Genomic DNA, 23267 nt, shown 5'->3' with positions numbered 1-23267 from the left:
AATCCAAAACCAAGAATGACAGCAAAACATCTAACTTTGGATCTAATACAGGCATAGTTATTTTTTACTTCTAAATTCTAAATGTAATTATATATATTACAGCCTTATACAGATACTGAAATACAGACACTTTGTTTATTTGTACAATAGTATGATTAAATATTTACAATACATAACAAGTGAATTTGTTATACACACAGCTGATATAGATTGACCAGCAGAAAACACTACAAAGGAGAACTTAAAGACACAGAATATACATGAAAAATAATAAATATTTTCTAGACAGTTTCACTGAAAAGTATCAGTTCACGTCCTTGTTACAAAGACAAATATCAGAATATAATTTTAACTTTTCTGCTTCATAAAACAAAAGATAGAAATAGGAAGCACATATTGTTCATTTTCTGAATAGATTACCATTTTAGTTTTTGTAATGTAAAACACAAACGTTCTCAAACTATTTTAAAAAATACCGAAGATGTTAAATAGAAAAAACAGGAAGGGGAATGTAACAAGTGCTTGTGAAAATTCCTTTCCTTGCTAATACTGGCCTGTAACAGGGATGTTGGTTGTGATTTATATTGAGTGTCACCAATGAAGAGTTTAATAGATACTTTTATGCTCCATACACAATAAAAATCAGTGTTTATAAAATCAAGCAAATCATATCTGTTATATTTACAGTATATAGTAACTTCTAGCTATGGAATGCATTTGGAAATAGAACATAGGCTTAAAAATACTTTTATTTTTTTAGAATAAAGAAACCTGTATTTAAAAAAAACTGCTAAGGAGCAGGTTCTCACACCTGAGGAAGGCTCCACAGCCGAAACGCAGTGTTTCCTTTCTTCTCTTTTCAGCCTGGAATAAACCTGTAACCTGTTTCTTTGCAGCCTACGCATGCTGATGCAGCTCCCTATGTGAACTACTTAAAAAACTTTTAACTTTCTTTTAAATGAACACCTACAGTACATACTATATGACAACTGAATAGAAATTTACCTCTTACTTGGCACATTTGAAACCAGTCAAAAGAAATAGAAGTTCCACAAGTATTGCACATGATATAAGCTGTACCGAGAAAGAACTAAGGGACAGCAAACTGGTTGCTAAATCCCACTCTTACCAATTCACAGATGAAAAACAGCAAGTCAATAATGGGATTTCTTTGAAAGACTGAACCTGAGAAACCCTGGACCTGGATGACACACAAACAGAATGAGAGCAAAACTAATTCAATAATAGTCATCAAAGTCCTCCGAATCAGAGTAATCTTCAGTATAGTGACGAGGTGGTTTAGGTAGCTGCAGTGTAGTTGAATTCAGCTGGTCTGGAACACAAACAAGAGATGTGAGATGTCAGAACATATTATTTAGTTAGAGCAGGAGAACTGTGTATCACACTCAGCTAAGACAGACAAAAACAAAAATGTAAGGGGACCAGGCTTTAAAAAATAATGTTTTCAGACATATCATAGTAGTTAATTATATACATACAGGTAAAAAAACTATAATTATTTCATACAGTATGTTACATATATTGAGTTTATATATATCATATAGTCATTTATAATAAGAAACCTAGGTAGATCTCAAAGAATTGTTTGAGGGAGACGCGTCTCACCATATCAAATAAACCTGCTATTACACTTATCTACTGTACAGTAAGTTTGCTTTGTTAGACATTTTCTTACCGCCCTTTAATTGTCATTATGTGACTAACAGCAGTTGCTTCTCTGTAGACTCCTATAATCCAAAGCAACAGTACATTGAGTATTTTTAAATAAGAGTCTTGCCTTTAAAAGTACTGAAAACATCTGACCCTGAGAAGGATGAAAAGTTCCATAGTGTCACTAGTGTACACTTCAAGGCTCCCAAACCAGCAATAAATAATAAGAAACTTTGTCTTGCCTTCAGATAAAAGATGACATTTTTCAAATGAAATGGGTACAAGGATGCTTTTCGCACATCTTGTAATTTTAAAGGATCTACATGGCTTTTCAAGTGGCAATTTATCTGCACTTTAGGGGAAAGAGAGAAAGTCAGGTTCAAGTGAAAAAAAGAGGATAAACCAAGTCTGAAGTAGTTCCACCTTTACTGGAAGTAATCAAATTGCAGTCCTTCTTATATTATGCTGTGTATTTTGTTCAAGGGCACTGTGTGTTTTCAGTGCTCTTTCAAGAGTTTGTCTGCTTTCCTACATGTACCTGAGATACACTTTCAGACTTAATTCATCAGAACTTTGTAATGATACAGTCAAAAGTATGAGTGCATTATACCTAACACATCTGAAATGGCCTTAGCAGTATAAGGTCATTTTAAATCACTTGTATATAATCTCATTCATTATGTCTGTTTTGCTGGAGAAATCCAATGGAAATTCTATTACAGAGTTATCAGATTGAGAAATTGAGTCATGTCAACACTAGAATTAGATTAGGGAATAGGGAATCAAACTTTCTGTAAAGGGATTTGAGTAACTGAAAAAAAGCTGTTTCAAATATTTTTTCAAATCAAAACTCTGTCATATAATGGGGTCTGGAGATCCAACAGCACTGACTAAATGCACAACAAGCAGCCATGGAATTAATAGGTTTCTTTTTAAATTGGTTTCAATTGGTTTCACCTCCAGTGAATAGTTTGTCACTTGTGGCAGGCAGAAGACGAGATTCTGCTTAGCTTTTAAGTTAACAACAGGATTTTTTAATAAGATGTTGTTATGTGCCAACCTGTGGAAAGAATATCTAGAGAGCTTAGAATCTTATGCTCTTATCACTGTGAGAGAAATATCAAAATATAAACCCATATTTTAAAGAACTATAGTACAAATCTGTAATAAATTCTCCGTAGCATCACATAACATCTATTCATACATACTGTGCAAATAGTGGCAAGACAACCATGACCATACGAAGGTTTCAGCAGTCTTACCTGGAGTGATTACAGTTAGGGTGGCTGTCGCTGTCACTCCTCCATGTCGATTTCTGGCATAGCAGTGGTAGGTCCCCTCATCTGTCAGACGAACCCTTTGGATCTGCAGCCACCCAGAGACCTCATACTTCTGTGGGCCACCTCTGAACTGAGGTAGATGATTACTCTATTAATATGCTTTATTAAAATGGGGTTCATACAGTACGCTGCTCCTATTAGTTGAGATGCCGCTACAGTATATGCAATTTGAACAGTTATATTTCTGATACAACGTTTGCTACTTCTTGACACCAATAACTTGTTTATGCTTGTTCTTTTTTCTTTTCTTCCTTCCTTTCTACAGTTTTGCTTCTATGGTAACTTCAGTAGATGCTGTGACTCAAGTGTTTTGGGTCACTACTATACTCACTCATGCACTACATTCATTATAGAACAGAAGTACAGATGAAAAAACAAATTACTCAAAACTTGTAAAACAGCAGAAAAAAAATGAAGTATTTAAATACTTTGATCAAATTAATTTTTTGCTTTTGGCAGCAGAAATCTTCTTATGCTGCTCCTAAAAGTTGTCTTTCTTTTGCTGAAATAGCTATCGCACTAAAATATTTGATTACAGCACTCACCTCATTATCCAGCACATTTAATTTCAGGCTGAAGGTACTAATTCTTACTGGGCAGCAAGAAATGATATGTATTTTGGGCAGAAAATTACACTTTGGAAAAGCTAACATCTGAATCCTATTATAAGTAGTATTGTGGCTGTAGAAAAGTGGCAAAAGGCAGCACTTAGGTTTCAGTAAAGAATATATAGAGTATTTTAGTTTTCTTGCTGTGTTCATTCTTTGCTGCGCCAAGTTCTTTCTAATGCCTTTATTCTCTATGAGTTGGGAGACACATATTCCAGACCAAACAGATAACAGAGCAGGAATAGTAATTATATCCAAAGAGCCTTGATGTTGCTGGATAGTGTAACTCAATATCTGCTCAATAAGCACTTTGAACAATCTGGAAATCTGTCACTTCTGTTTTTCATAAAATCTGTCAACAAATCACAGTGCTTCATCTAATGTAGGACAATTATCCTTTTACATTTTTCTTCAGAGTGCTCTGGACTGTTATGAAATTGTGTAGAGCTGATACATAAACCCAAATTCAGCAAATAGGAATACTAAACTAAACCACTCTTCTTTATTTTGAAGAAGCTACAGTATACGGTCATATTCATACGTACTGTATAACAGTTCCTGCAAACCTCTTACTTGTAAAGCAATATACAGGCTTTGTAACTATCTTGATCCAGATATCATGAGAGATAACTAAAAAAAAACAAATAAAAATAAAATAAATGTTTATTTGCTTCTTTTCTAATTCACAATGGAAAGAATTTCCATAATATTATAATGAGTGAACAGAAATGTCGTAACCACAATCTCAAACCCTCTTTCACCTTGCCTTCACTAAAGCACAACAAGAATCAAGACCGCCACTAGCTGTGCTAAAAGGAGGATAATTATATACATACTGTACTGTATAGATGAAGAAAAAAGGTTAAAATATAATTCACTACTTGGTCATTCAAAAACTGTTGGATGACTGTCTAAAATCAAACAAAGAAAATATATCCCTAGTTAAATAGAGCAATGTATCTTGGTAGCAATTGAGTTAGCAACAAAACTCTATCAATCCTCTATTTTCTCTGGCAAACTCTACTTTCTTTAGAGAAATGTTGTTTCCATGTGTCTAAATAGGCAGGTGGCAAACAGATAAGCAAAAACATCTTGAAAACTTTACATTGTAATAGTACTTGTTTCAACAGTACAATTCCAAACTTTAATCACAGTGAAAATAGCTACCAATATAATGCATATTTTAGTAAGTGTGAATTTAAACCTTTTTAGATTATTATATATAGATATAATAATAAAATAATATTATATTTATGGTAGTACTACTATTAACACATCTGTATTTTGAAACGTATTTTAAGTTATGGCATTTTTTAAACTTTCTATAATAATAACTTTATGTTATGCTAATAATAAATATTTGATATATCTTTAAAACTGATATATTTTTGTACTTATTATGGTTTTGTTATCCATGAGACGAGAAACGAAATAAATGTTTTATTGTTAATTTGATCCTATAATGATGTTTTCTTAACATACTGTAGGACAAAACCAAAATAATTTATGTCATGCCTGATATTTATTTCCTGACTTAACGGTGTAGAGCAAAATCAAAATTAGATTAATATTTTTAATGTAAAAGCTACTCTAGGCTTATTTATTACCATAATCTTTCGAGTTTTACAAATTTGGATTCTGCTGTTGAGTCACCTACCCTCTTGTTATTGTCACTGGAAAAGACAGGTGTTTGTCAATTACCTGGACCGAGATATGGGGATCATCTCCTGGCAGAAACATTTCTGTTCCATCTTTTCTCCATTCAATTGAGGCCATGGGATAAGCAAATACCTCACAACCGAAAATGACATCCTCACCAGTCACGTTCCATATGTCGTACGGTGGAGAGATGATATGTGGGGCTGCACAAAAGCATACAATTCAGTTAGTAGCTAAAGGGAAACCATAACTAGACCATATGGTAGAATTCATGGGATTGTATGATAGGAGTGAGTCAGGATGCCATTTTGTCTATAACTACACTTGAACAAAACTGTAATGTACTTTAATATAGTTTTTGCATCCTCCAACAAAGTACTTACCAAGCCAACGTGAACACATTTTGATCGACTTTTTTTTTTACTCTTTCAAAATGGAACACTTTTTAAATAACAAAATATTAAAATGAAAGAGATTAACTTCTAATTTGTTTCTAGATTTCATGGTGTCTTCAGAAAAACATTCTGCAAATAAAGAGCAAATTCTGTTTTGTGCAAACATCTTTGACCAAGTCCCCTGGTCATTTGAAGGACTCTGATACAATACTCCTTTTGTATTATGAAGATAGTTTTGGTCAGTAGAAAATCTAGGATGAAGTGTTTTCCTATATTGTCTTGTAAGGAGGGTTTAGATCTCATTATGTGCTCACATCAGTTCAACACTCACAAAACCAATTCAGCTGTAAGATTTAAGATTTTCTTTGACTATTCAAGTATCCACATTAGACTTAAAGTCTATTACAAAACAGAGCAGTAGAAATATATACAGTGCCTTGCGAAAGTATTCGGCCCCCTTGAACTTTTCAACCTTTTGCCACATTTCAGGCTTCAAACATAAAGATATAAATTTTTTATTTTATGTGAAGAATCACCAACAAGTGGGACACAATTGTGAAGTGGAACGAAATCTATTGGATTTTTGAAACTTTTTTAACTAATAAAAAAATGAAAAGTGGGGCGTGCAAAATTATTCGGCCCCTTTACTTTCAGTGCAGCAAACTCACTCCAGAAGTTCAGCGAGGATCTCTGAATGATCCAATGTTGTCCTAAATGACTGATGGTGATAAATAGAATCCACCTGTGTGTAATCAAGTCTCTGTATAAATGCACCTGCTCTGTGATAGTCTCAAGGTTCTGTTGAAAGTGCAGAGAGCATCATGAAGACCAAGGAACACACCAGGCAGGTCCGTAATACTGTTGTGGAGAAGTTTAAAGCCGGATTTGGATACAAAAAGATTTCCCAAGCTTCAAACATCCCAAGGAGCACTGTGCAAGCGATCATCTTGAAATGGAAGGAGTATCAGACCACTGCAAATCTACCAAGACCTGGCCGTCCCTCTAAACTTTCAGCTCAGACAAGGAGAAGACTGATCAGAGATGCAGCCAAGAGGCCCATGATCACTCTGGATGAACTGCAGAGAACTACAGCTGAGGTGGGAGAGTCTGTCCATAGGACAACAATCAGTCTTACACTGCACAAATCTGGCCTTTATGGAAGAGTGGCAAGAAGAAAGCCATTTCTCAAAGATATCCATAAAAAGTCTCGTCAAAAGTTTGCCACAAGCCACCTGGGAGACACCCCAAACATGTGGAAGAAAGTGCTCTGGTCAGATGAAACCAAAATCGAACTTTTTGGCCACAATGCAAAACGATATGTTTGGCGTAAAAGCAACACAGCTCATCACCCTCAACACACCATCCCCACTGTCAAACATGGTGGTGGCAGCATCATGGTTTGGGCCTGTTTTTCTTCAGCAGGGACAGGGAAGATGGTTAAAATTTAGGGGAAGATGGATGCAGCCAAATACAGGACCATTCTGGATGAAAACCTGTTGGAGTCTGCAAAAGACCTGAAACTGGGACGGAGATTTATCTTTCAACAAGACAATGATCCCAAACATACAGCAAAATCTACAAAGGAATGGTTCACAAATAAACGTATCCAGGTGTTTGAATGGCCAAGTCAAAGTCCAGACCTGAATCCAATCGAGAATCTGTGGAAAGAGCTGAAAACTGCTGTTCACAAACGCTCTCCATCCAACCTCACTGAGCTCGAGCTATTTTGCAAGGAAGAATGGGCAAGAATTTCAGTCTCTCGATGTGCAAAACTGATAGAGACATACCCCAAGCGACTTGCAGCTGTAATCGCAGCAAAAGGTGGCTCTACAAAGTATTAACGCAAGGGGGCCGAATAATTTTGCACGCCCCACTTTTCATTTTTTTATTAGTTAAAAAAGTTTCAAAAATCCAATAGATTTCGTTCCACTTCACAATTGTGTCCCACTTGTTGGTGATTCTTCACATAAAATAAAAAATTTATATCTTTATGTTTGAAGCCTGAAATGTGGCAAAAGGTTGAAAAGTTCAAGGGGGCCGAATACTTTCGCAAGGCACTGTACCTGTAATATTTATCAAACTAGTTTTGGGATGTGTGAAAAACTTTGTGTTAGAACTCTACATTAATAAAAATACATTTTGTTGTCTCTCTAATTACAGTAAATGTGTTTTAGAATCCCACAGCCCTGCATAAGGAAAGAATTTCTAGGCCCTGAAAGCTCTACAAAGCTCATGCAAGTCTTTACTTTAATTGATTGGTCATGGTGACAGCTGGGTATACAGTCTGGGCACATGGCATGCTCTCATATAGCCCTTTCCTTCATTCCTTGCAGAGGGTCAGCTTTTATATGAAGACCCCAGATTTGACAATCTCTTTGGGAAGAAGAGAATCCAATCAAATCAAGCAATGTCGGCAGGGGAACAAAATCCATCTGCCTCTAGGGACATGGAATTTAATTTCCAGGGAATCTTGCACAGGGGTGCCTTTTCTGTAATGTTTCACAGTTATTGATGCCATTAGTGTGTCAGGGGAACTTGGATAAATCCTATTATGGGAACTTAAACTGCAAAAGATTTGTCAATTTAGCAAACAGCAGTGATCAGCTTAGGTAAATCACAATGGGTGAAAGCTATAATACTGACTTTAGAGCATGAAACATTACAGAGGGAACAATACATCACCAGTAATGTACATTCTTGTTATCAGTCTAAAAGTAAAGTAGCAGTGACCTTCAGTTATATATCTTCCCATAGGTATACGTTTTTAACATAAGACTAACATAGCACTGAGAATTTATGAGCATGGCACTGTCTCCCTGCAATCTCAAAGAAGCTAAGAGAGTTGTTGTAATATCCGCTCAATCTGCTTTTGAGTAAATTGAGCAATAAAATGAACTTAGTGATATATCCCTTAAGGGGACAAACTTGGATACAAGTAAGGCCTAAAGATTACATAGGCTAGGGTTTCAATGTGGATTTCATAAACCTGGAGAGAAAGAAAAAAATATATTCACGTAAAGGCCTGTTTATAATATTTTCTAAATTACTGATGTAAATCCCCACCTTGTAAGAACAGATAGCCTTACAGTATATCTCCCAAAATGATAAAAGAAAAAAAAACAGAAATAAAGAACAGCTTTAAAGTCTTTTGGGTCATAGCACACCTAAAAATGTGCTTGTTAACAATACTTAAAACCTTGTTTGAAAAATGGTATGCATGTGCTGGTCTTCGAAATACTGAGAGACTTCACCAGTAACTGTGAAATTCACAGACTATTTACATTACAGCTTTGCGTTTAGAGGATAAATTTATTTTTTCTAGAAAATGTCATGCTCACAGCTGTATAACTGGCACTAAAGTCAATCATCATCTTTTTCAGAACTCAATGTGCAGATTTAATGGTGCAAGACATGCCCATTTTAATTTAAAGCTGAGAGTCTTTAATTAAAGGAACCTCACTTTCTCTCATTGAATGTTAAATCATTTAAAGATTATGAAGATGCAGTTTTTTATTTGTTCTTCAGAAAAAAAAAACTGATGGTCTTTTAACGTCAGCTCTAAATAGACTGCTGAACACAATAAGATCCTAGAGTATGGTAAGAATATGTTAAATTTATGTTTTCATCAGAAGATAGTCTTTTGATCCCAAAACCTTCTACCTTTCTCTTATTGAATACTCAGAGACCTCAGGAAAACAAAGTCCCTTTGTGTAGTCTCAGCAAGGAGGAATCTGTCTCCTCTCACAAATAAAAACAATCTTGCTTACTGTCAAGTTTGGAAATCTTCATATGCTAATGATTTCATTTTGTCATGTGCAATTAGGCTCAGTAATTCATGATTCCTTATTCATGTAAATTTTTATTTTTTATGTTTTTATTCTCTGTGTTCTAAACAACACTTCAAATATTACTCATGCTTTTTTTAACTTATGCTGTTAATCTGTTTTCTCTTTTAGTGAAAAGACTCCACAACATTGCATATTTCTTTTTCAGAGCAGTTAGTATAGTATAGCACTGGTACCCTCATTCTATAGGATACATAAGGTTTCAAGTGATCTCATCATTACCAGATTCATTGTGTGGCACATTGATCTCACTAGTGATCTCCTTTTTAATTTTAAGCCAACCTGAAAAGACCTTTCTTCTAGACGTTACAATCTATAGTCTATTGTATTCAACATTTAATGACAAAGAAAAAATCCACATTTCATTAACATACTATATGTATTTCATTATTGTATTATATTATACATATACTTTATACTCATAAAACCAAGCTATGAGCAAATAAGGTAACTTCTACTGAGCATTTGAAAATAATGTTAACATCCCATAATGTTTTGCAGGCTCCTGTCACAATACTTCTATAATTGGGTACACATCAATTCTCCTTCCCTAAGCCCAAATGCGAATAATGAAGGGACTATTTCTTCTGAATTTAGAATTTATGATTTTTGGAAAATCTTGTTTGGCTGACCACTGGCATGCTCATTCCATACAAGATTATTTCCCAGAGGGATTACAGTGTTTTGTATTGTTCCACTGCACGCTCAGATTGGCTTTATATTTCAAGAGAAGAAACCTTTTGCATGGATCACTTGATACACACCATTTTAGCATTCTTTGGATGCCAAATGCAAGCAGTAAAAATATCTGGGTGGATACATAATAAGCCACAACAGATGCTTTTTGCTTTACATTGTGTTTCTTTTCCCCTCTGGAATTCTCTTTAAGGGTGAAATATCTATGTGTGTCTTTTTGAACATTTTCAGTTCTTGTGATGAATAACCCTGTGAACAAAACATTTCTCAATCTGTCACCTTATAAGTAATGAATTAGTGTGAGGAAATTTGAATTATCTTGCTTTATTCTAGATTTAATTTGTTACATATTAACTATGTTTTAGATTGAATTAATTTTATTCTATTCGTTGCTATATTTTGTCCTCTGTTCATTATATCTTGCTTACCAAAACAATTCCATCAGTTGTAATGAATAAAACCCTTGATTTAAACTGAAGCAAATTATTCATTTGCCCTTTCCTCCATTTTTAAAGATGGACAGACATGCACTGTATGGGAAGAACTGAGAGAGAGTGAGAAACAGCTTCAGGAAAGGTAATCTTGTAGAGCAATAGTCACAAGACCAGCTACAGTTTGTGAGCAGTTTAGACAGCATTAAGCAGAGTGGACTACAGAGGTGAAAAATACCTCACACTGGACAAGCTATACTCTCCTATTGCTAGATTCAGGTATACTCTACCGATAGTCAACTCTGGTCCTGAAGGTCCTACGTGTCTGCAGGGATTCTAGGTTATTTAAAGCACCAGCCCCTTAAAGCCTGAGTTCAACCTATAAATTTCCTATTAAACCAATAATACGTTCATTAAGGTTTTTAAATGCTGAGTTTGAAAAAAAAATGTGTAGATGCACTGTCCATCCAGGAACTAGATGGTGCACCCCAGCCCTAGACAGTATGTCCTCTGCTGGAGCTCCACATGCACCAGACCAGATGAAATTCCAGGAAGTTGAGAACTGCACAGAGGGGAAATTAAGCGACTTGAGACAGCAGGGAAATTTAGATCTTACTTACTTCTGCTTTGCAGTAGGAAAGCATATTTAATATGAGCATATTTAATTTTTTTTTAAATATCTTAAAGATTTAGCCATTAGTTTATGAGATTATGCTGCTGATTCCACACACAGCTGCTGTTTTATTCTTCATGTCTCCTTTTAAATCACGGGAGGCATTGTTAAGAGCCACAGCAACTGTGAATGATTGTGAAGCTGAGAAGAATGATCAGCTATTCAGGGATTTCCAGGATTTCTTTGTCTTTTACATCTGACTGTATATTTATTTTGAAATCATATTCCTTTATTTACTTCTCATTTTCTTTTTATGTGACTCGAGTGTTTACCTTATTTGTCAACCAGTGAAAATATAGTTAATTGATACCAACGTGTGTTTTGATGATTTTGCTCCCTTGAATCCTAAAGAATCTATGGAAGTTTTTTCCCTCACGATGGTGAGGTGTCAATTAACAGTCATACATAAATGAAACAGGTTAAAAATCTGTTGAGTGTTCAATTCAAAAGAGGTCACACATTGTAAAGAATAGTAAGCAGAAACTCGTCTTCAGTATCAAACACAGACCTCATTATTAGAAAAAGTTCCAATAAAATTTAGAATTTGTTTTGCTCTTTTTAGGCCTTGCTGCAAATATCCTATGTATTACTAAACTGCAAAAAACACCAGGAATAATTACGAATAAACAGATTGCTCACCTGTCAACCATACATAGTGATTTCATATGTCATTCAAACAAAACCTTGGCAATAAGTACTAAGGGTCTGAGTTAGTGGGTGGATTAATTCCTTAATATTGTTAGATTTCTGCTGTTATACAATTGATGTGCTATTGTATCTGAATTCATATTTGTGTCATTTATCATTCAGGACCTGTAGAAACTGCAGAACAGATTGAGATGCTGCATGGAGCAAAGGCTGGTGAATCTCAAATATAATTAATATCCATTATCATTAGATAATACATGATTTCTGCTGAATTGAAATATGTATATCTTCATTTTTTATATCTTTTGTGAACTTTTTTTCTATATTATGTGGTCACAGATTATCAGTAAACAGCCAAACTGTCAGAGAGAGTTCTTTCCAGACCCTATGCAGACGACACGATCCAGGGATTAGCGAAGAAAACATGGGGAAAAAGTCATGCAGGATACAGGAATTAAACAGGGGGGGCGTGTCCATGGAGTGCTGGTGGTCGGGGGAGGTGAGGCCGAGGCGAACAATCCGGGGATGAGTCAAGAGGGAAATCCGAAAGCAGGGCAAAAGTCCAAGGCCAGACAATCCATCTGGGACAGACTATTTAAAACCAGAACCGGGTCGGGACCGGCAGGGGAATCGGGAATGGGAACAAGAACAGAAGCTGAAACCATAACAGAGCCAGGTGCATCCAGGTCCCGGGCTCGCATGATACGGAAACCAATGCAGAGCCCGGCTTAGCGTCAGCATCTGGCTTTTAAGGGGGATCTGAAAAGGGGCTGAAACAAGGAACAGGTGCGGGGAATGAGGCAAACAAGGAAGAGCTGGAGCGCCCTTAAGAGGAGAGGTTTGCGATTGTAACACAAACTTAACTTGAACACAGGAAAATGCCTAGCATTAACCAATGTTTAGCTAAACCATGCGAACATCATTGTTACTGTCCGTATGGATGGCAAAAGCCTGTCATAAAATTTTTAAGATGTGATGTTTCTGGATAGTGTTGTAACAGGGGGTTAAGAGATGAGATTCTGGTTTGTCTCATTATGGCCCATGATTCATTTAGCCCTACCTTGTTTATTAGTTGAATAACAGATTTCAATCAGTTTATGTTGACTCCATAACTGAAAACAAAAACAAGGCACGCAAGGGAATGTCTTTGAATGCAAGACCTCACTTATGCCTCTATGAAAAGACATTCTAATACAGGGTGGTAACAAAATTACTGAAACATCTGCCTTAAACATCTGTAATAGTTTAGATGAATTGTACCATTATTTTTGCAACAATAAAACTGATTAAATAGAAGGTTTTTTTTCTCAGTGGTATACAGTAATTTTCACCCCTGTAAACACTTATGCCACTTTTGGAAAATGGCATTGAAAAAGGGAAAAAATAGCCTAGGGTTATCAAGTCCATTGCTGTTATATACAAAACATACTTTTTAAGTTCTATTTTTGAGTATGCTTTCTTCTTCGTTTGGGATTGTGATTGTTTGGGATTGTTTGGCAACAGAACTTCACAGAACTGGTTTAAAACCACAGATGTTTGTTTTAACTGTTGCACAACTCAAATATTAAATACTTTCCAAAAAGGCTCATTAAAAAAGGGATCAAAATTTGTATGATCGTTCTTTACTACTGAAATATACTTTGGAAAGCTACAACAAATTCCTGCAGTATTTTGGAGTTAAGAGTTGTTTTGTACTTTGAAGAATTAAGGGATAAGATCTTCATCTTGAGATTTTATTTAAATGTACTAATGTTGTAGAATAAATTGCATAAAGCAAATACAAAAATGTGTTTGTTGAAATACAAGCAGAATGAAATGGCAATGGCAGTAGGTTGTGTGACCAATTTGAATAAAAATCTTTACCTGGATACAAAATTCACAATCCTTGTAGAATGAGTTATATATTACATAACTGCTCTCCAGCTTAGTTCAAGACTTATGTTTGTATGCCATGGCATATAAAGTAGCAGAACTCTTCTAGTTGAATAGTTGTGTGTAAATATTGTAAAGGATTAAGAAAATCAGCAAAATTGTGCCAACTATTAGAATCATTCATTGTTGCTTTCTTAGAATATTTTATTTCTTTTCACCTGTCATTTCAAATTTCTTTTGCTGTAAAGACTGATGCAGTAAGCTTCAGAATCTATTTAGAATTACTGGCAGAAAATTGTATGGAACATACGTGAAATTGAACAATGTCTCCAGTATGTAATTCTGCACCTGAAGTACAAATATTTCGATGTGTCTGTTTTTACAATTTCAGGTTCTTTAGACAACTGCCTGCATTTAATTTAAATGTAATGTACAGTATATCATTGATTAAGGAAAAACAGCAGTATGACTTCAATACGAACCAGCAGACACATGACCTTTTGGCATTATAGGGTACAATGACAGCTAAACAAGCATGCTTGACCAAAGAATTATATTTATACTGTAGATATTGCATAAGTTATTGCATTTTCATTGATGTATGTAATGCCAACTAAACAGGAACTAGAATTAGTTCTATTAATTATTATTTTTTGATTACCTGTCAGTATGCCTTAAAGGTCCATAACTAATATATAACTAATTTCTTTGGTTAGACATGTTCTGTTTTTATTGTGTGTATTTGTAGTTAAACAACTAATACAATTAATGTTTTATAAATGCCGGTAAAATGTCACATGAAAAAAGTCTTCAGCAAAAACAAATAACCCCAAAATGAATAAACACCAAGGAGACAAGCAAATGTTTTCTGTTTACAATGCAATGCACGACTGCTCTGTGAATCTGAATCGCATATACTGTAAACCTCCTATATAACAGTGGTATCACAGCAATAGCAAGCTAGGTTTTCATTATTCAGAAGAACTGACAGTTTGTGTAGGTAGACACAGCAACTGCTGCCGCACCACTTGTTTGTAGTATTAACTGCGGCTTGTCTGTGATTTTTGTTTTGGCATGTCCTCTGAAGGATTAAAATAACACCTTTATCTAAATCTAGTTATACTGGAGTATGAGCTGGAGTTTCAGCTGTTGTTGATGAAGTTGTCTGTGAAAATGTTCCTTATGGAAAAAATAGTCAGCAACACAGCAGGCTTTTAGATCACTTACATTGTAGAAATCTGACATTTGGTTTCTTCCCTGAACCGCTTTCCTACACTGTAGTACATATTAAAAGAGAAAAGAAACTACCTTTCTTTGAAACTATAAATTTTCTTTGAGATGACCTGAAAAACACACCTCTTTAATGATAATTATGCTGGATGAATTAAAAATAATTTGCTCTTCACAGGACTCTTGAAGTGATCTCATCTTCAATTGTCTTTATGTTATGTTTTGGCAGGGCTGACTTTCTAAAAGATCTTAATCATTCTTTGATGAGGGTTCCATAAAACAACAAAATGATCCACAACACCTAGTACATTGCATTAAATGCAAAGGTAGGTAAGTTTTGCAATTGTCATGTCTAGTTGTGGAGCATATTGGTTTGTGTAAGTCTGAATTTAAAAATGAATTTGACATTCCTCACCTGGTAATCTCTTTCTAAAATTATTCACAACAGTCTCCATTTGAAACTATGATAGAAGCTGCCACACACCATCTGCCTTCTTTGGAATGGTGCATTATAACAAGACTCTTTAGAACTGGAATTGTTCATCACTTCCCTAAATCTGCATACACCAAACGAAAGACTCAACATTTTGAAATTGGTATAGACTTCAATGAAATTTTGACGGTCTTCCTTTTGCTAACTAGTCACAAGACAAATGAAGGAAAGTGTTCTAGCTTTTGAAGTTGTGTTGTTATAGAATGCCCACATGCCATTAGCTAAAATTTGAATATTTCCTTCCTTGGAAAAGATTTTTGTATCCATTTTACTTTTACATTTTACTTTGAGAGGGACCCTAGTCCTAAGAAAAGACAGCAGAACGTACCAGCTCTGTTTTTGTGTCCTTGAAACCTGAGAGAAATTGGAGGGAGTAGGAGCACTTAATGCTGTCCATTAAAATACCGACTGCTACTTAAAAGTTTAGTCCCTTATGCTGCCAAAGCCATCATACTGCTAAGTATCAAGCTTTTTTGACAACCCATAAATCAGGGAATAATTACAGCCTTTGGCAGCTCCCCAAAGTACTGGCAGCTTGTTAAGGTGGCTTTTGAATGCCCTTAGCTTTTATGTAGCTGTAAATGGATGTCAGCTTCATGGATATTTAGTAATGTTTCACACTATCATTATAAAGTTCTGTTTGTAAGGAAGATGGTTATTTACTTGTGGTTTTTAATTTTTTTGTCATTAGTATGTAATAATGTTCCTTCTAAAGATTTATACAAAATGTCTAAATAGTTACAATGGATAATAGCTGCTCACACAATGCAATGAAGTCAGACAACCACTTGTTTAAAGTGTCAGCAATCTGGATTTGTTCATTGTGATTTCAGTAAGCAGTTGAAATCTTAAACTTCTCACCTAGTTCTAGTAAGACTTCGTCTAAAACCAGACGCTTCAAACATTTTCTTCACCACCAACCTTAAAAAAAGATTCTTCATAACAAGAACGCCATGAATTCCAAAAGCCAAATGGTCACAGACCAGGTGTTCGTCAATTAGCCCTGTGTGTCCTCTCTATTTATAGGAATTACACCTGTCTAGACCAGTAAAACATTCACAACACTGTAATGAGAAGCTCAAACATTTGTGTTAGAAATAAAGTCCTGTGTAAACTGATTTTACAGAATTTTATGAAATTATTTAATGAAATGCATTTTGCAATTCTTTGAAAAAGAAAATATGTTGAAATGCACTTTAAAACAGCCTTGATCATGCATTATTCATGTGACTGTATTCAGTGGCACTTTGTAGAGATGTCTACCACTGATCAAATCATTTCCACCAGGTGTATTACAGTGATGGAGGTAAACTGGTTTTTGCCTCCGCTAAAAACAGTAATATTACAGTCTAACTACAGAAATGCAAGTGTTCATCAGTATCTGGATTTGACAATTGACAGTAAAAGGAAGAAATCTGTTCACTGCTTTAATTATTTAAAAATAATTAGTAAGTTCTTTATATCTGAAGTTGAGATATTTGTTTCAGTAAACAAACATTTACAACAGAGAATCATTGAAAGAGAAGAAACAACTGCCTAAAACCTAACCTGTAATGTAAAAATATAACACATATGGGAAACAATTCAGGGGCAGCAATTAATCTAAACAGCATGTCTTTGGACTGTCAAGGAAACTTGAACACTTAGAGAACAGCTATGGGGAGGACATGCAAACTCACACAGAAGGTACTGTTCTGAAGTGCTGTGTTACAGTGCTGAAGGTTCAAGCACTGTAATACTGTAGCTATAGTATGTCATCCAAAAACACACATATCAAAGTTAATTTAATTTAAGTTTTAAAACCAATGTAAATGTGCAGGACTTTATTCAATAAACTATCACTCTTATAAGAAGGATTCAAAAGAAGCAGCTCAAAACTGAACAGTACGACATTGTCTTTCTCAGCTCTTTTCCATGGCGAGAAAACATATTGTTTTGGAAAAGTACCATGGCTGAAGAAATGAGTAACTGACCACCTTCTGAAAAAATCTATTTCACAGCTGTGGCTTTGTTCTGCTCTGGAAACTCTTGTTTTAATACCTTAATGTGTGAATTGGGATACTAGCAGAACTTGTAACGTCATGCTGTTTTAAAGTTTATTGTGTTTGCATTCTCCAGCTTTTTGGTGTCATGTAACACTGTAACATGCTCGTAATCAGTGTTCTGCTCTTAAGAACGGTTTAACACCAAGTGCTGAATTTAACACTCTGTGTTCACAATTTGAAAATCTTACCTGCTTCACATGGCCCTTCGTGGGATATATTTAGCTTGGCATCAGGCCTGGCATTAGCAACCTCTTGAAATTTACATATCTCAGGATATGTCTTCCCGTCAGAGCCACACACTGCCTTGTTGGAGATGCACATGCACTGTGGCTCAGGAACTTCCCCTTCGCGCAGGTCCCCCATGTCCAACCTGCACTCCAGGTTCTCCCCGCACTTTCCATAAAAGTGGTTGGTGTTGTCCAGGTCACAGATCTGGCCCTCCAGATTGGCACATTCCCAGCAGCAGTCACAGTGGTCCATTACTACTCCAGCTAGGCAGCCACGAGGTGGAGGGCATTCTTCAGGCCGGCAGTCTGCACAGCTTTCCCCTTCTTCCAGCAGTCTTTGCCAGCCACGCTGCAGGTACTCCGGGCCGCTGGGAGCTGCCAAGACCAGCTGCCGGGGTGCTAGGGCCAGGCAGAGCAGAAGCAGTGCCCCACAACAGGACATGTGGTACTTCAAATGCTGCATTTCCATCAGCAAGCTAGGAGTTTTCTTCCAAAATAATCCATCACTTCATGTCCTGCTCCTGTGTTGCTTCTTTGTTTCCTTTCAGGTTGACCGATAGTCATTACACTTTTGTCTCTCCAGCCCTTTGGAAACAAAACACAATTTTCTTCTTCCTCAACATAATTGAATGAACTCTTTCATGCAGTGAGTAATTAATATATGGCATGGGGTAGCGGATTATCCATTCAGTAGGTAAAGAAACTGCAACACATGTTTTGGTGAGAACTGCTAATACTGAGTGTGTTTCACGTGAGTGATCAAAACCTGCCTCTGCAAAGGAAAATCTTTTTATACTCAAGGGGCTGTCTTTTTTTCATTTTTCAACTTCATGCTTTAATTGTTCGTTATTATTTGTAAACTACCATTCCCTTTTGGGGATACATTGCATTTTGATTTAATTATTATTAAAGTACAGACCATTATGGAGAAATAACAGAAATAATGGAAAGAGCATTTTCAAAGAGGAGACATCACTTGGTTGAGATTAAAAAGCAGCACATGCAAGTACACACTCTTTAGGCTACTAAAGTTGTTCACAACCTCAAGGTTAACGTTTGTATTTTGATGCTGGTCAATGACTTTTTATGTCACTGGGATATTTCCGTGAGAGGAACAATATCCTAATATAGAACTTCTGCAGAAAAGCTCCTTGTTTAACATATAACAGAACATTTCAAACTACAAAGCACAACTGTCTAGTATCTTTGGAGATGCTGGTAAGTAAGACCGTGAGGCACCTGTTACAAAATGGACAGACATTAGTTAGCAGGCTAACTAGTTAGCAGGCACCAAAATGATGCAGTCTAGTAATTGCTTTCATAGTGCTTACTGAACAGCAGAAATTCTTCCTTGCCATGATAGTATTAGTTTGTGTTCTGTTCTGAGGGACTTATGTATAAAAGAAATCTATGTTCATCAGTCTGTTCAGTGACCACTTCTTGTCCCCAGGCACCTCCAAGCTGTAGTTAAATGGATGACCCAATTCAGCTGGCTATTGTGCTTTTCTCTGATGAATTAAGATTTAAATCACATGAACTATATCTGAGACATCACTGTATGTCAAATTTGCACTCTTCAAAGGATTTTCTAAATCCTAGCAATAATGGAGCAAGACTGACCGTAATCAAATCAACCAAGATCATATGTGAGTTTTGTTTGGGTCAATGAATTGCTGTAATTGCTACAAGGAGTGGAGATAAGTGTTACTGAAACTGCTACTTCATTTTACCTAATCTATAATATGCACTAGATCTAATCTATAATTTACAACTCTAGCTTTGATTTTGTGATTTATAAAAGCATAAGACCTCTTTCTGAAATATTTTACTGTAATGCACTCAAGCCCATATATTCTTTAATTTTTTCAATACAAATGTTAAAAAAAAACATATGGCTCTACTCAAATCATATTCAGTATAATGTTTATAAATTTGGAGTGAAGATACATGGTGTGTGAAAGAAATGTTTTGTGTTACATTAATTTAACTACGTTATTAATTCCTACACAGTTTTAAAAAAGAGCAGTTATAGTAACTGCAGCTTCTAAAAGACTACAGAATTTGTCTTGTTTATAAAACAGTTTGAAGAACCAATCTTTAATGTGACATTTCATGAAATGTGTAACATTAACCCACTGTTCAAACAATAATAAAGGAACCCAAAGATATGGCATCTTATTTTAGTCTCTGGTCTTATTTTCCTTGCTGTCACAGTTTGCATTTCCTGCTGCCTTAATACCTGTCAAACAGACCATCTAAATGAATGAATAGATTCAGACATTTTGTTTGTCTTATTCTTCCTGGCACAGAACAGGTACAAAAACATGAGATTATTTTGTTAATGGATTTTGACAGGTTGAGGAGATCCATGTGTTTTTAATCACTGTGGTGGATATTAACTTCTTTTTCATCTTCTTCTGCCTTTAATTCATTTAAAGCACATATTTCTAGATTGATACAGTAGAAGCCTTACACCTTTAAGGAGACACTTTGCCTCACACGAAACTTACACTTCTGTGTATTGAAACAAATAGTACTAGGTTGCATTTAATGTTCCACATATTTTGTATACAGTAGAAATCACTCAGCTCCATAAAAAGCATGGATGTTTTACAGTAGATGGTTGTGCAATGGCAAAAATTGTGTGATTTGCTGATTTCCTTTTTTAAGTCCCTGTGGTATTTATCCTTTATTTTTCTTTAAAGGTAGTCTTAGAACATGCCTTAACTGTTATTGCAGACTGACTCTTTGTACAGGCAGCTTTCCCTTCTTCCTGTCTCCCTCCAAACCATCCCCATCTGTTGCATATGTGCCATGACCCCTGACTCTGATTCCTGCTCTGTAGCTTTAAAACACTATTCCAATTAAGCAAATTAAGTCTTCTTTTACCCAAGAACTATTAGCTGTGCCCAGTTTCATCACTTTCATGAAGTCTCTCAAGATCAGATTTATCATTGAATTTAATTTTGTTTCCTTCACTGAGATTATCCCAAGAGATGAACTCTCTCCAACAGCACAAAACAGACCAGGATAAATACTTGTGCTGAAATGGTGAATTGTTTTTTGAACATTTAATAGTGATGCTATACTTGAAGTTTCTTACAATATTTAATCCAAATCACATCTGTCTGTAGACACCATTGTCAAGCTCACAGGAAAATATCAGAAAGCTCAAAATCAAGCTTTTATGAGTTAACCAACACATGACTTTAAATAAAACTATTTTTTTTCCTGATGGTTTTTTAAATGTAGCAGTTTTCAAAGTTTAGATGATATTAAAAAGAATAAGTCTTCCCACCTCATTTCTGCAGATAATTCATACAGTTACAGTACGTTGTATTGGAAGACTCAAAGAAAGATTGTTTTTGTGAGGTAGAAATATTATGCACCAGTTTAATTTTATTGAAGAAACAGATTAACTGCAAGTGGGAAGTTTAATGAGGAAGATGTTGTCGGCTGAAAAAATATTGTTGACATAGTGAAGTTTTTCGCCTTAATCAAGATTAATCAAAGACCATCTGCTAAAGTGAAATATAAATTCATAAATTTCTAATATGCTGATAAGTGTGACATTCCTCAGTAATCACAGAGGCAAACTATAGTATGTTGCCATATATTATGAGACAGTGGCTGAGGTTGTTTTGAATATACTGTAAAGTGTAAACCATGCAGGACATTTCTGACTTGCTATGAGCTAAGCCAGCTTTGCTTTATCTTGATTCATTTCTTTCATCAGATTTCAGTTAAGTTCGGGGTCAGGTGGAAAATTCATGTGGACTTGGAGCCATGGGGGTAGAATATAGAAGATGCTGTGGTTTAAGATTTCAGAAAAATAACATGTTTCAAGTGCACATAGCACAATTAATATTAATAAAATCAGCAAAATATTTCTACCACCCAGTGAATCAGCAAACTTTTTGCTAAGCAATACAAACACTTCAAAAACCTAAAGTCAAAAGATCATTTTCTCCAAAACATTTATTATCCCTCACTATAACTCATTTTTGTTCACACATTTCGTAAAACACCTTAAAATCTGTAAAACAGATACTACAGGTGAAAATGTACAGAACTACCCTATAGTCTCGTCAGAAAAAGTTGTTCAGAATGATTGATCTTGAATGGAATATGGAATTACAACATTTCATGTAAATTTCAGGTTTAAATACACAATGTATAAGTTCTGTTTGGTCTCAGATGTGTTCTCTCTTCATGGCTAATATGTGCTAGGCATACTTATGGAAAAAACCTCAATAATACAACTATCAACCATTTTTATAGAAGATGCAAATGCTTAGTTGAGAATATGGAATCTTAAGGCAGAATGTATTGCTTACCGTTCAATCTGTTGTGAAGTTGTCAGCTGCTGTGGATAGCAGGAATCCCTTATTGAAGGGAGATTGTCAGTCTAGTGAACAGAAGCACTATGCAGTGCTTAAGCAGCTCCTTTCCAGTGGCTATTGCTACTCACAGCCCGTCTCTCAATGAAGACTTGTGATGTCAGAATGAAATGTGATTCCTTCCTTGGCTTTCTCTCTCCCCCACCCAGTTCTTTGCCTTTCCCTTGCTCTCCCTTCAGCTTCTTGCTTCCTTTTGTCTCTTGTTGTTTTCTCTTTCTCTTTTGTCGGGTACCCCTCACACTGTCCCACCCAGTCCTTTTTTATTCTTTTTTGTCTATTCCTTTCTTTGCTCTCTTTGTTCTCTCCTTTTCTGATCCTAAGGTCTAAAACTCCAGCACTCCCTGTGAGTTTGAAGGTCTCACTGTGTTCTGTTGAAAAGTGCTACAATATAGTCAGCTACTTTTGTGGTCTGATGCAGCTGATGATTTAAATGCCAATAAAATCTGAACTGTATTCTTCAGTAAGCTTCACTTCTTCTCTTTATTAACCTTTCCATTTAATCACCCTATCTTCTGAGTGTGGTTAACCATAGTTGTTAAAACAAGGTGTTGGAATTTGTTGACGTCCATGTATTTTCGTGGTCCCAAGGGAGCAAACTTACAAAAAAATGTCTAACACAATAAAATGTCAGCAGTGCTGACATGATGCTGCAGAAACAAATCTCTACACTTTGTTCCTCCCCCTCTTGTTTCCTCCAGCTTGGCAACTCTGCTTGTTTTCTCTCCAAACATGTAGACTTGAGATGCATGAGCTTAGATGGAACCTGACCATGCATGTCAGGGAATCCCATTCCATAGTTCAGAAGACTAGGGGTTGTTACTCTGGTGTGCCTGACTAAATTCCATCTTGGGCTTGCACAATCTGGCCTTTCTAAAAATTCCTCATTAATTCAATCAATGCAGCAGTTTCTCAATTTTCTAACTTATCAGCTGTCTACAGGCTCATAATGTATGCTGCACTTCAGTGGTGGATGCAGTGGGTTCCCCTTCTATATGTAGAGTGTTTTAGAATCCTTTGGGATAAAACAACTATAT

At 35.7% G+C, this 23267-nt stretch overlaps 1 protein-coding gene across 1 annotated transcript; it reads right to left on the bottom strand.

Moving 5' to 3' along the window:
* Window positions 1-35: 35 nt before the first annotated feature.
* On the bottom strand, window positions 36-22549 carry LOC148661628 (kazal-type serine protease inhibitor domain-containing protein 1-like). Its single transcript, XM_088635644.1, has 5 exons — window positions 22171-22549; window positions 17795-18418; window positions 5321-5481; window positions 2934-3081; window positions 36-1333 (listed from the first exon to the last, which is right to left on the bottom strand). Exons 2-5 carry the CDS (start codon window positions 18300-18302, stop codon window positions 1239-1241), a joined length of 912 nt encoding a protein of 303 aa, XP_088491770.1. The 5' UTR covers window positions 18303-18418; window positions 22171-22549; the 3' UTR covers window positions 36-1238.
* Window positions 22550-23267: the final 718 nt, after the last annotated feature.

The sequence above is a fragment of the Lepisosteus platostomus genome, chromosome 6 (genome assembly GCF_059453375.1).
Source record: "Lepisosteus platostomus isolate fLepPlt1 chromosome 6, fLepPlt1.hap1, whole genome shotgun sequence".
Taxonomy (NCBI): Eukaryota; Metazoa; Chordata; class Actinopteri; order Semionotiformes; family Lepisosteidae; genus Lepisosteus; species Lepisosteus platostomus.
The sequence above is the reverse complement of the archived record's forward strand: the minus strand, read 5'-3'. Positions and strand labels throughout refer to the sequence as shown.

Excerpts from the sequence above, each read along its gene's own strand:
- LOC148661628 (XM_088635644.1), bottom strand. The coding sequence starts at position 18,302 with ATGGAAATGCAGCATTTGAAGTACCACATGTCCTGTTGTGGGGCACTG. Across the intron at positions 5,482-17,794 it reads CGAAGGGCCATGTGAAGCAG|CCCCACATATCATCTCTCCA; the intron begins GTAAGATTTTCA and ends GCTTTTGTGCAG. Across the intron at positions 1,334-2,933 it reads CCTAACTGTAATCACTCCAG|ACCAGCTGAATTCAACTACA; the intron begins GTAAGACTGCTG and ends TTTGTGTTCCAG.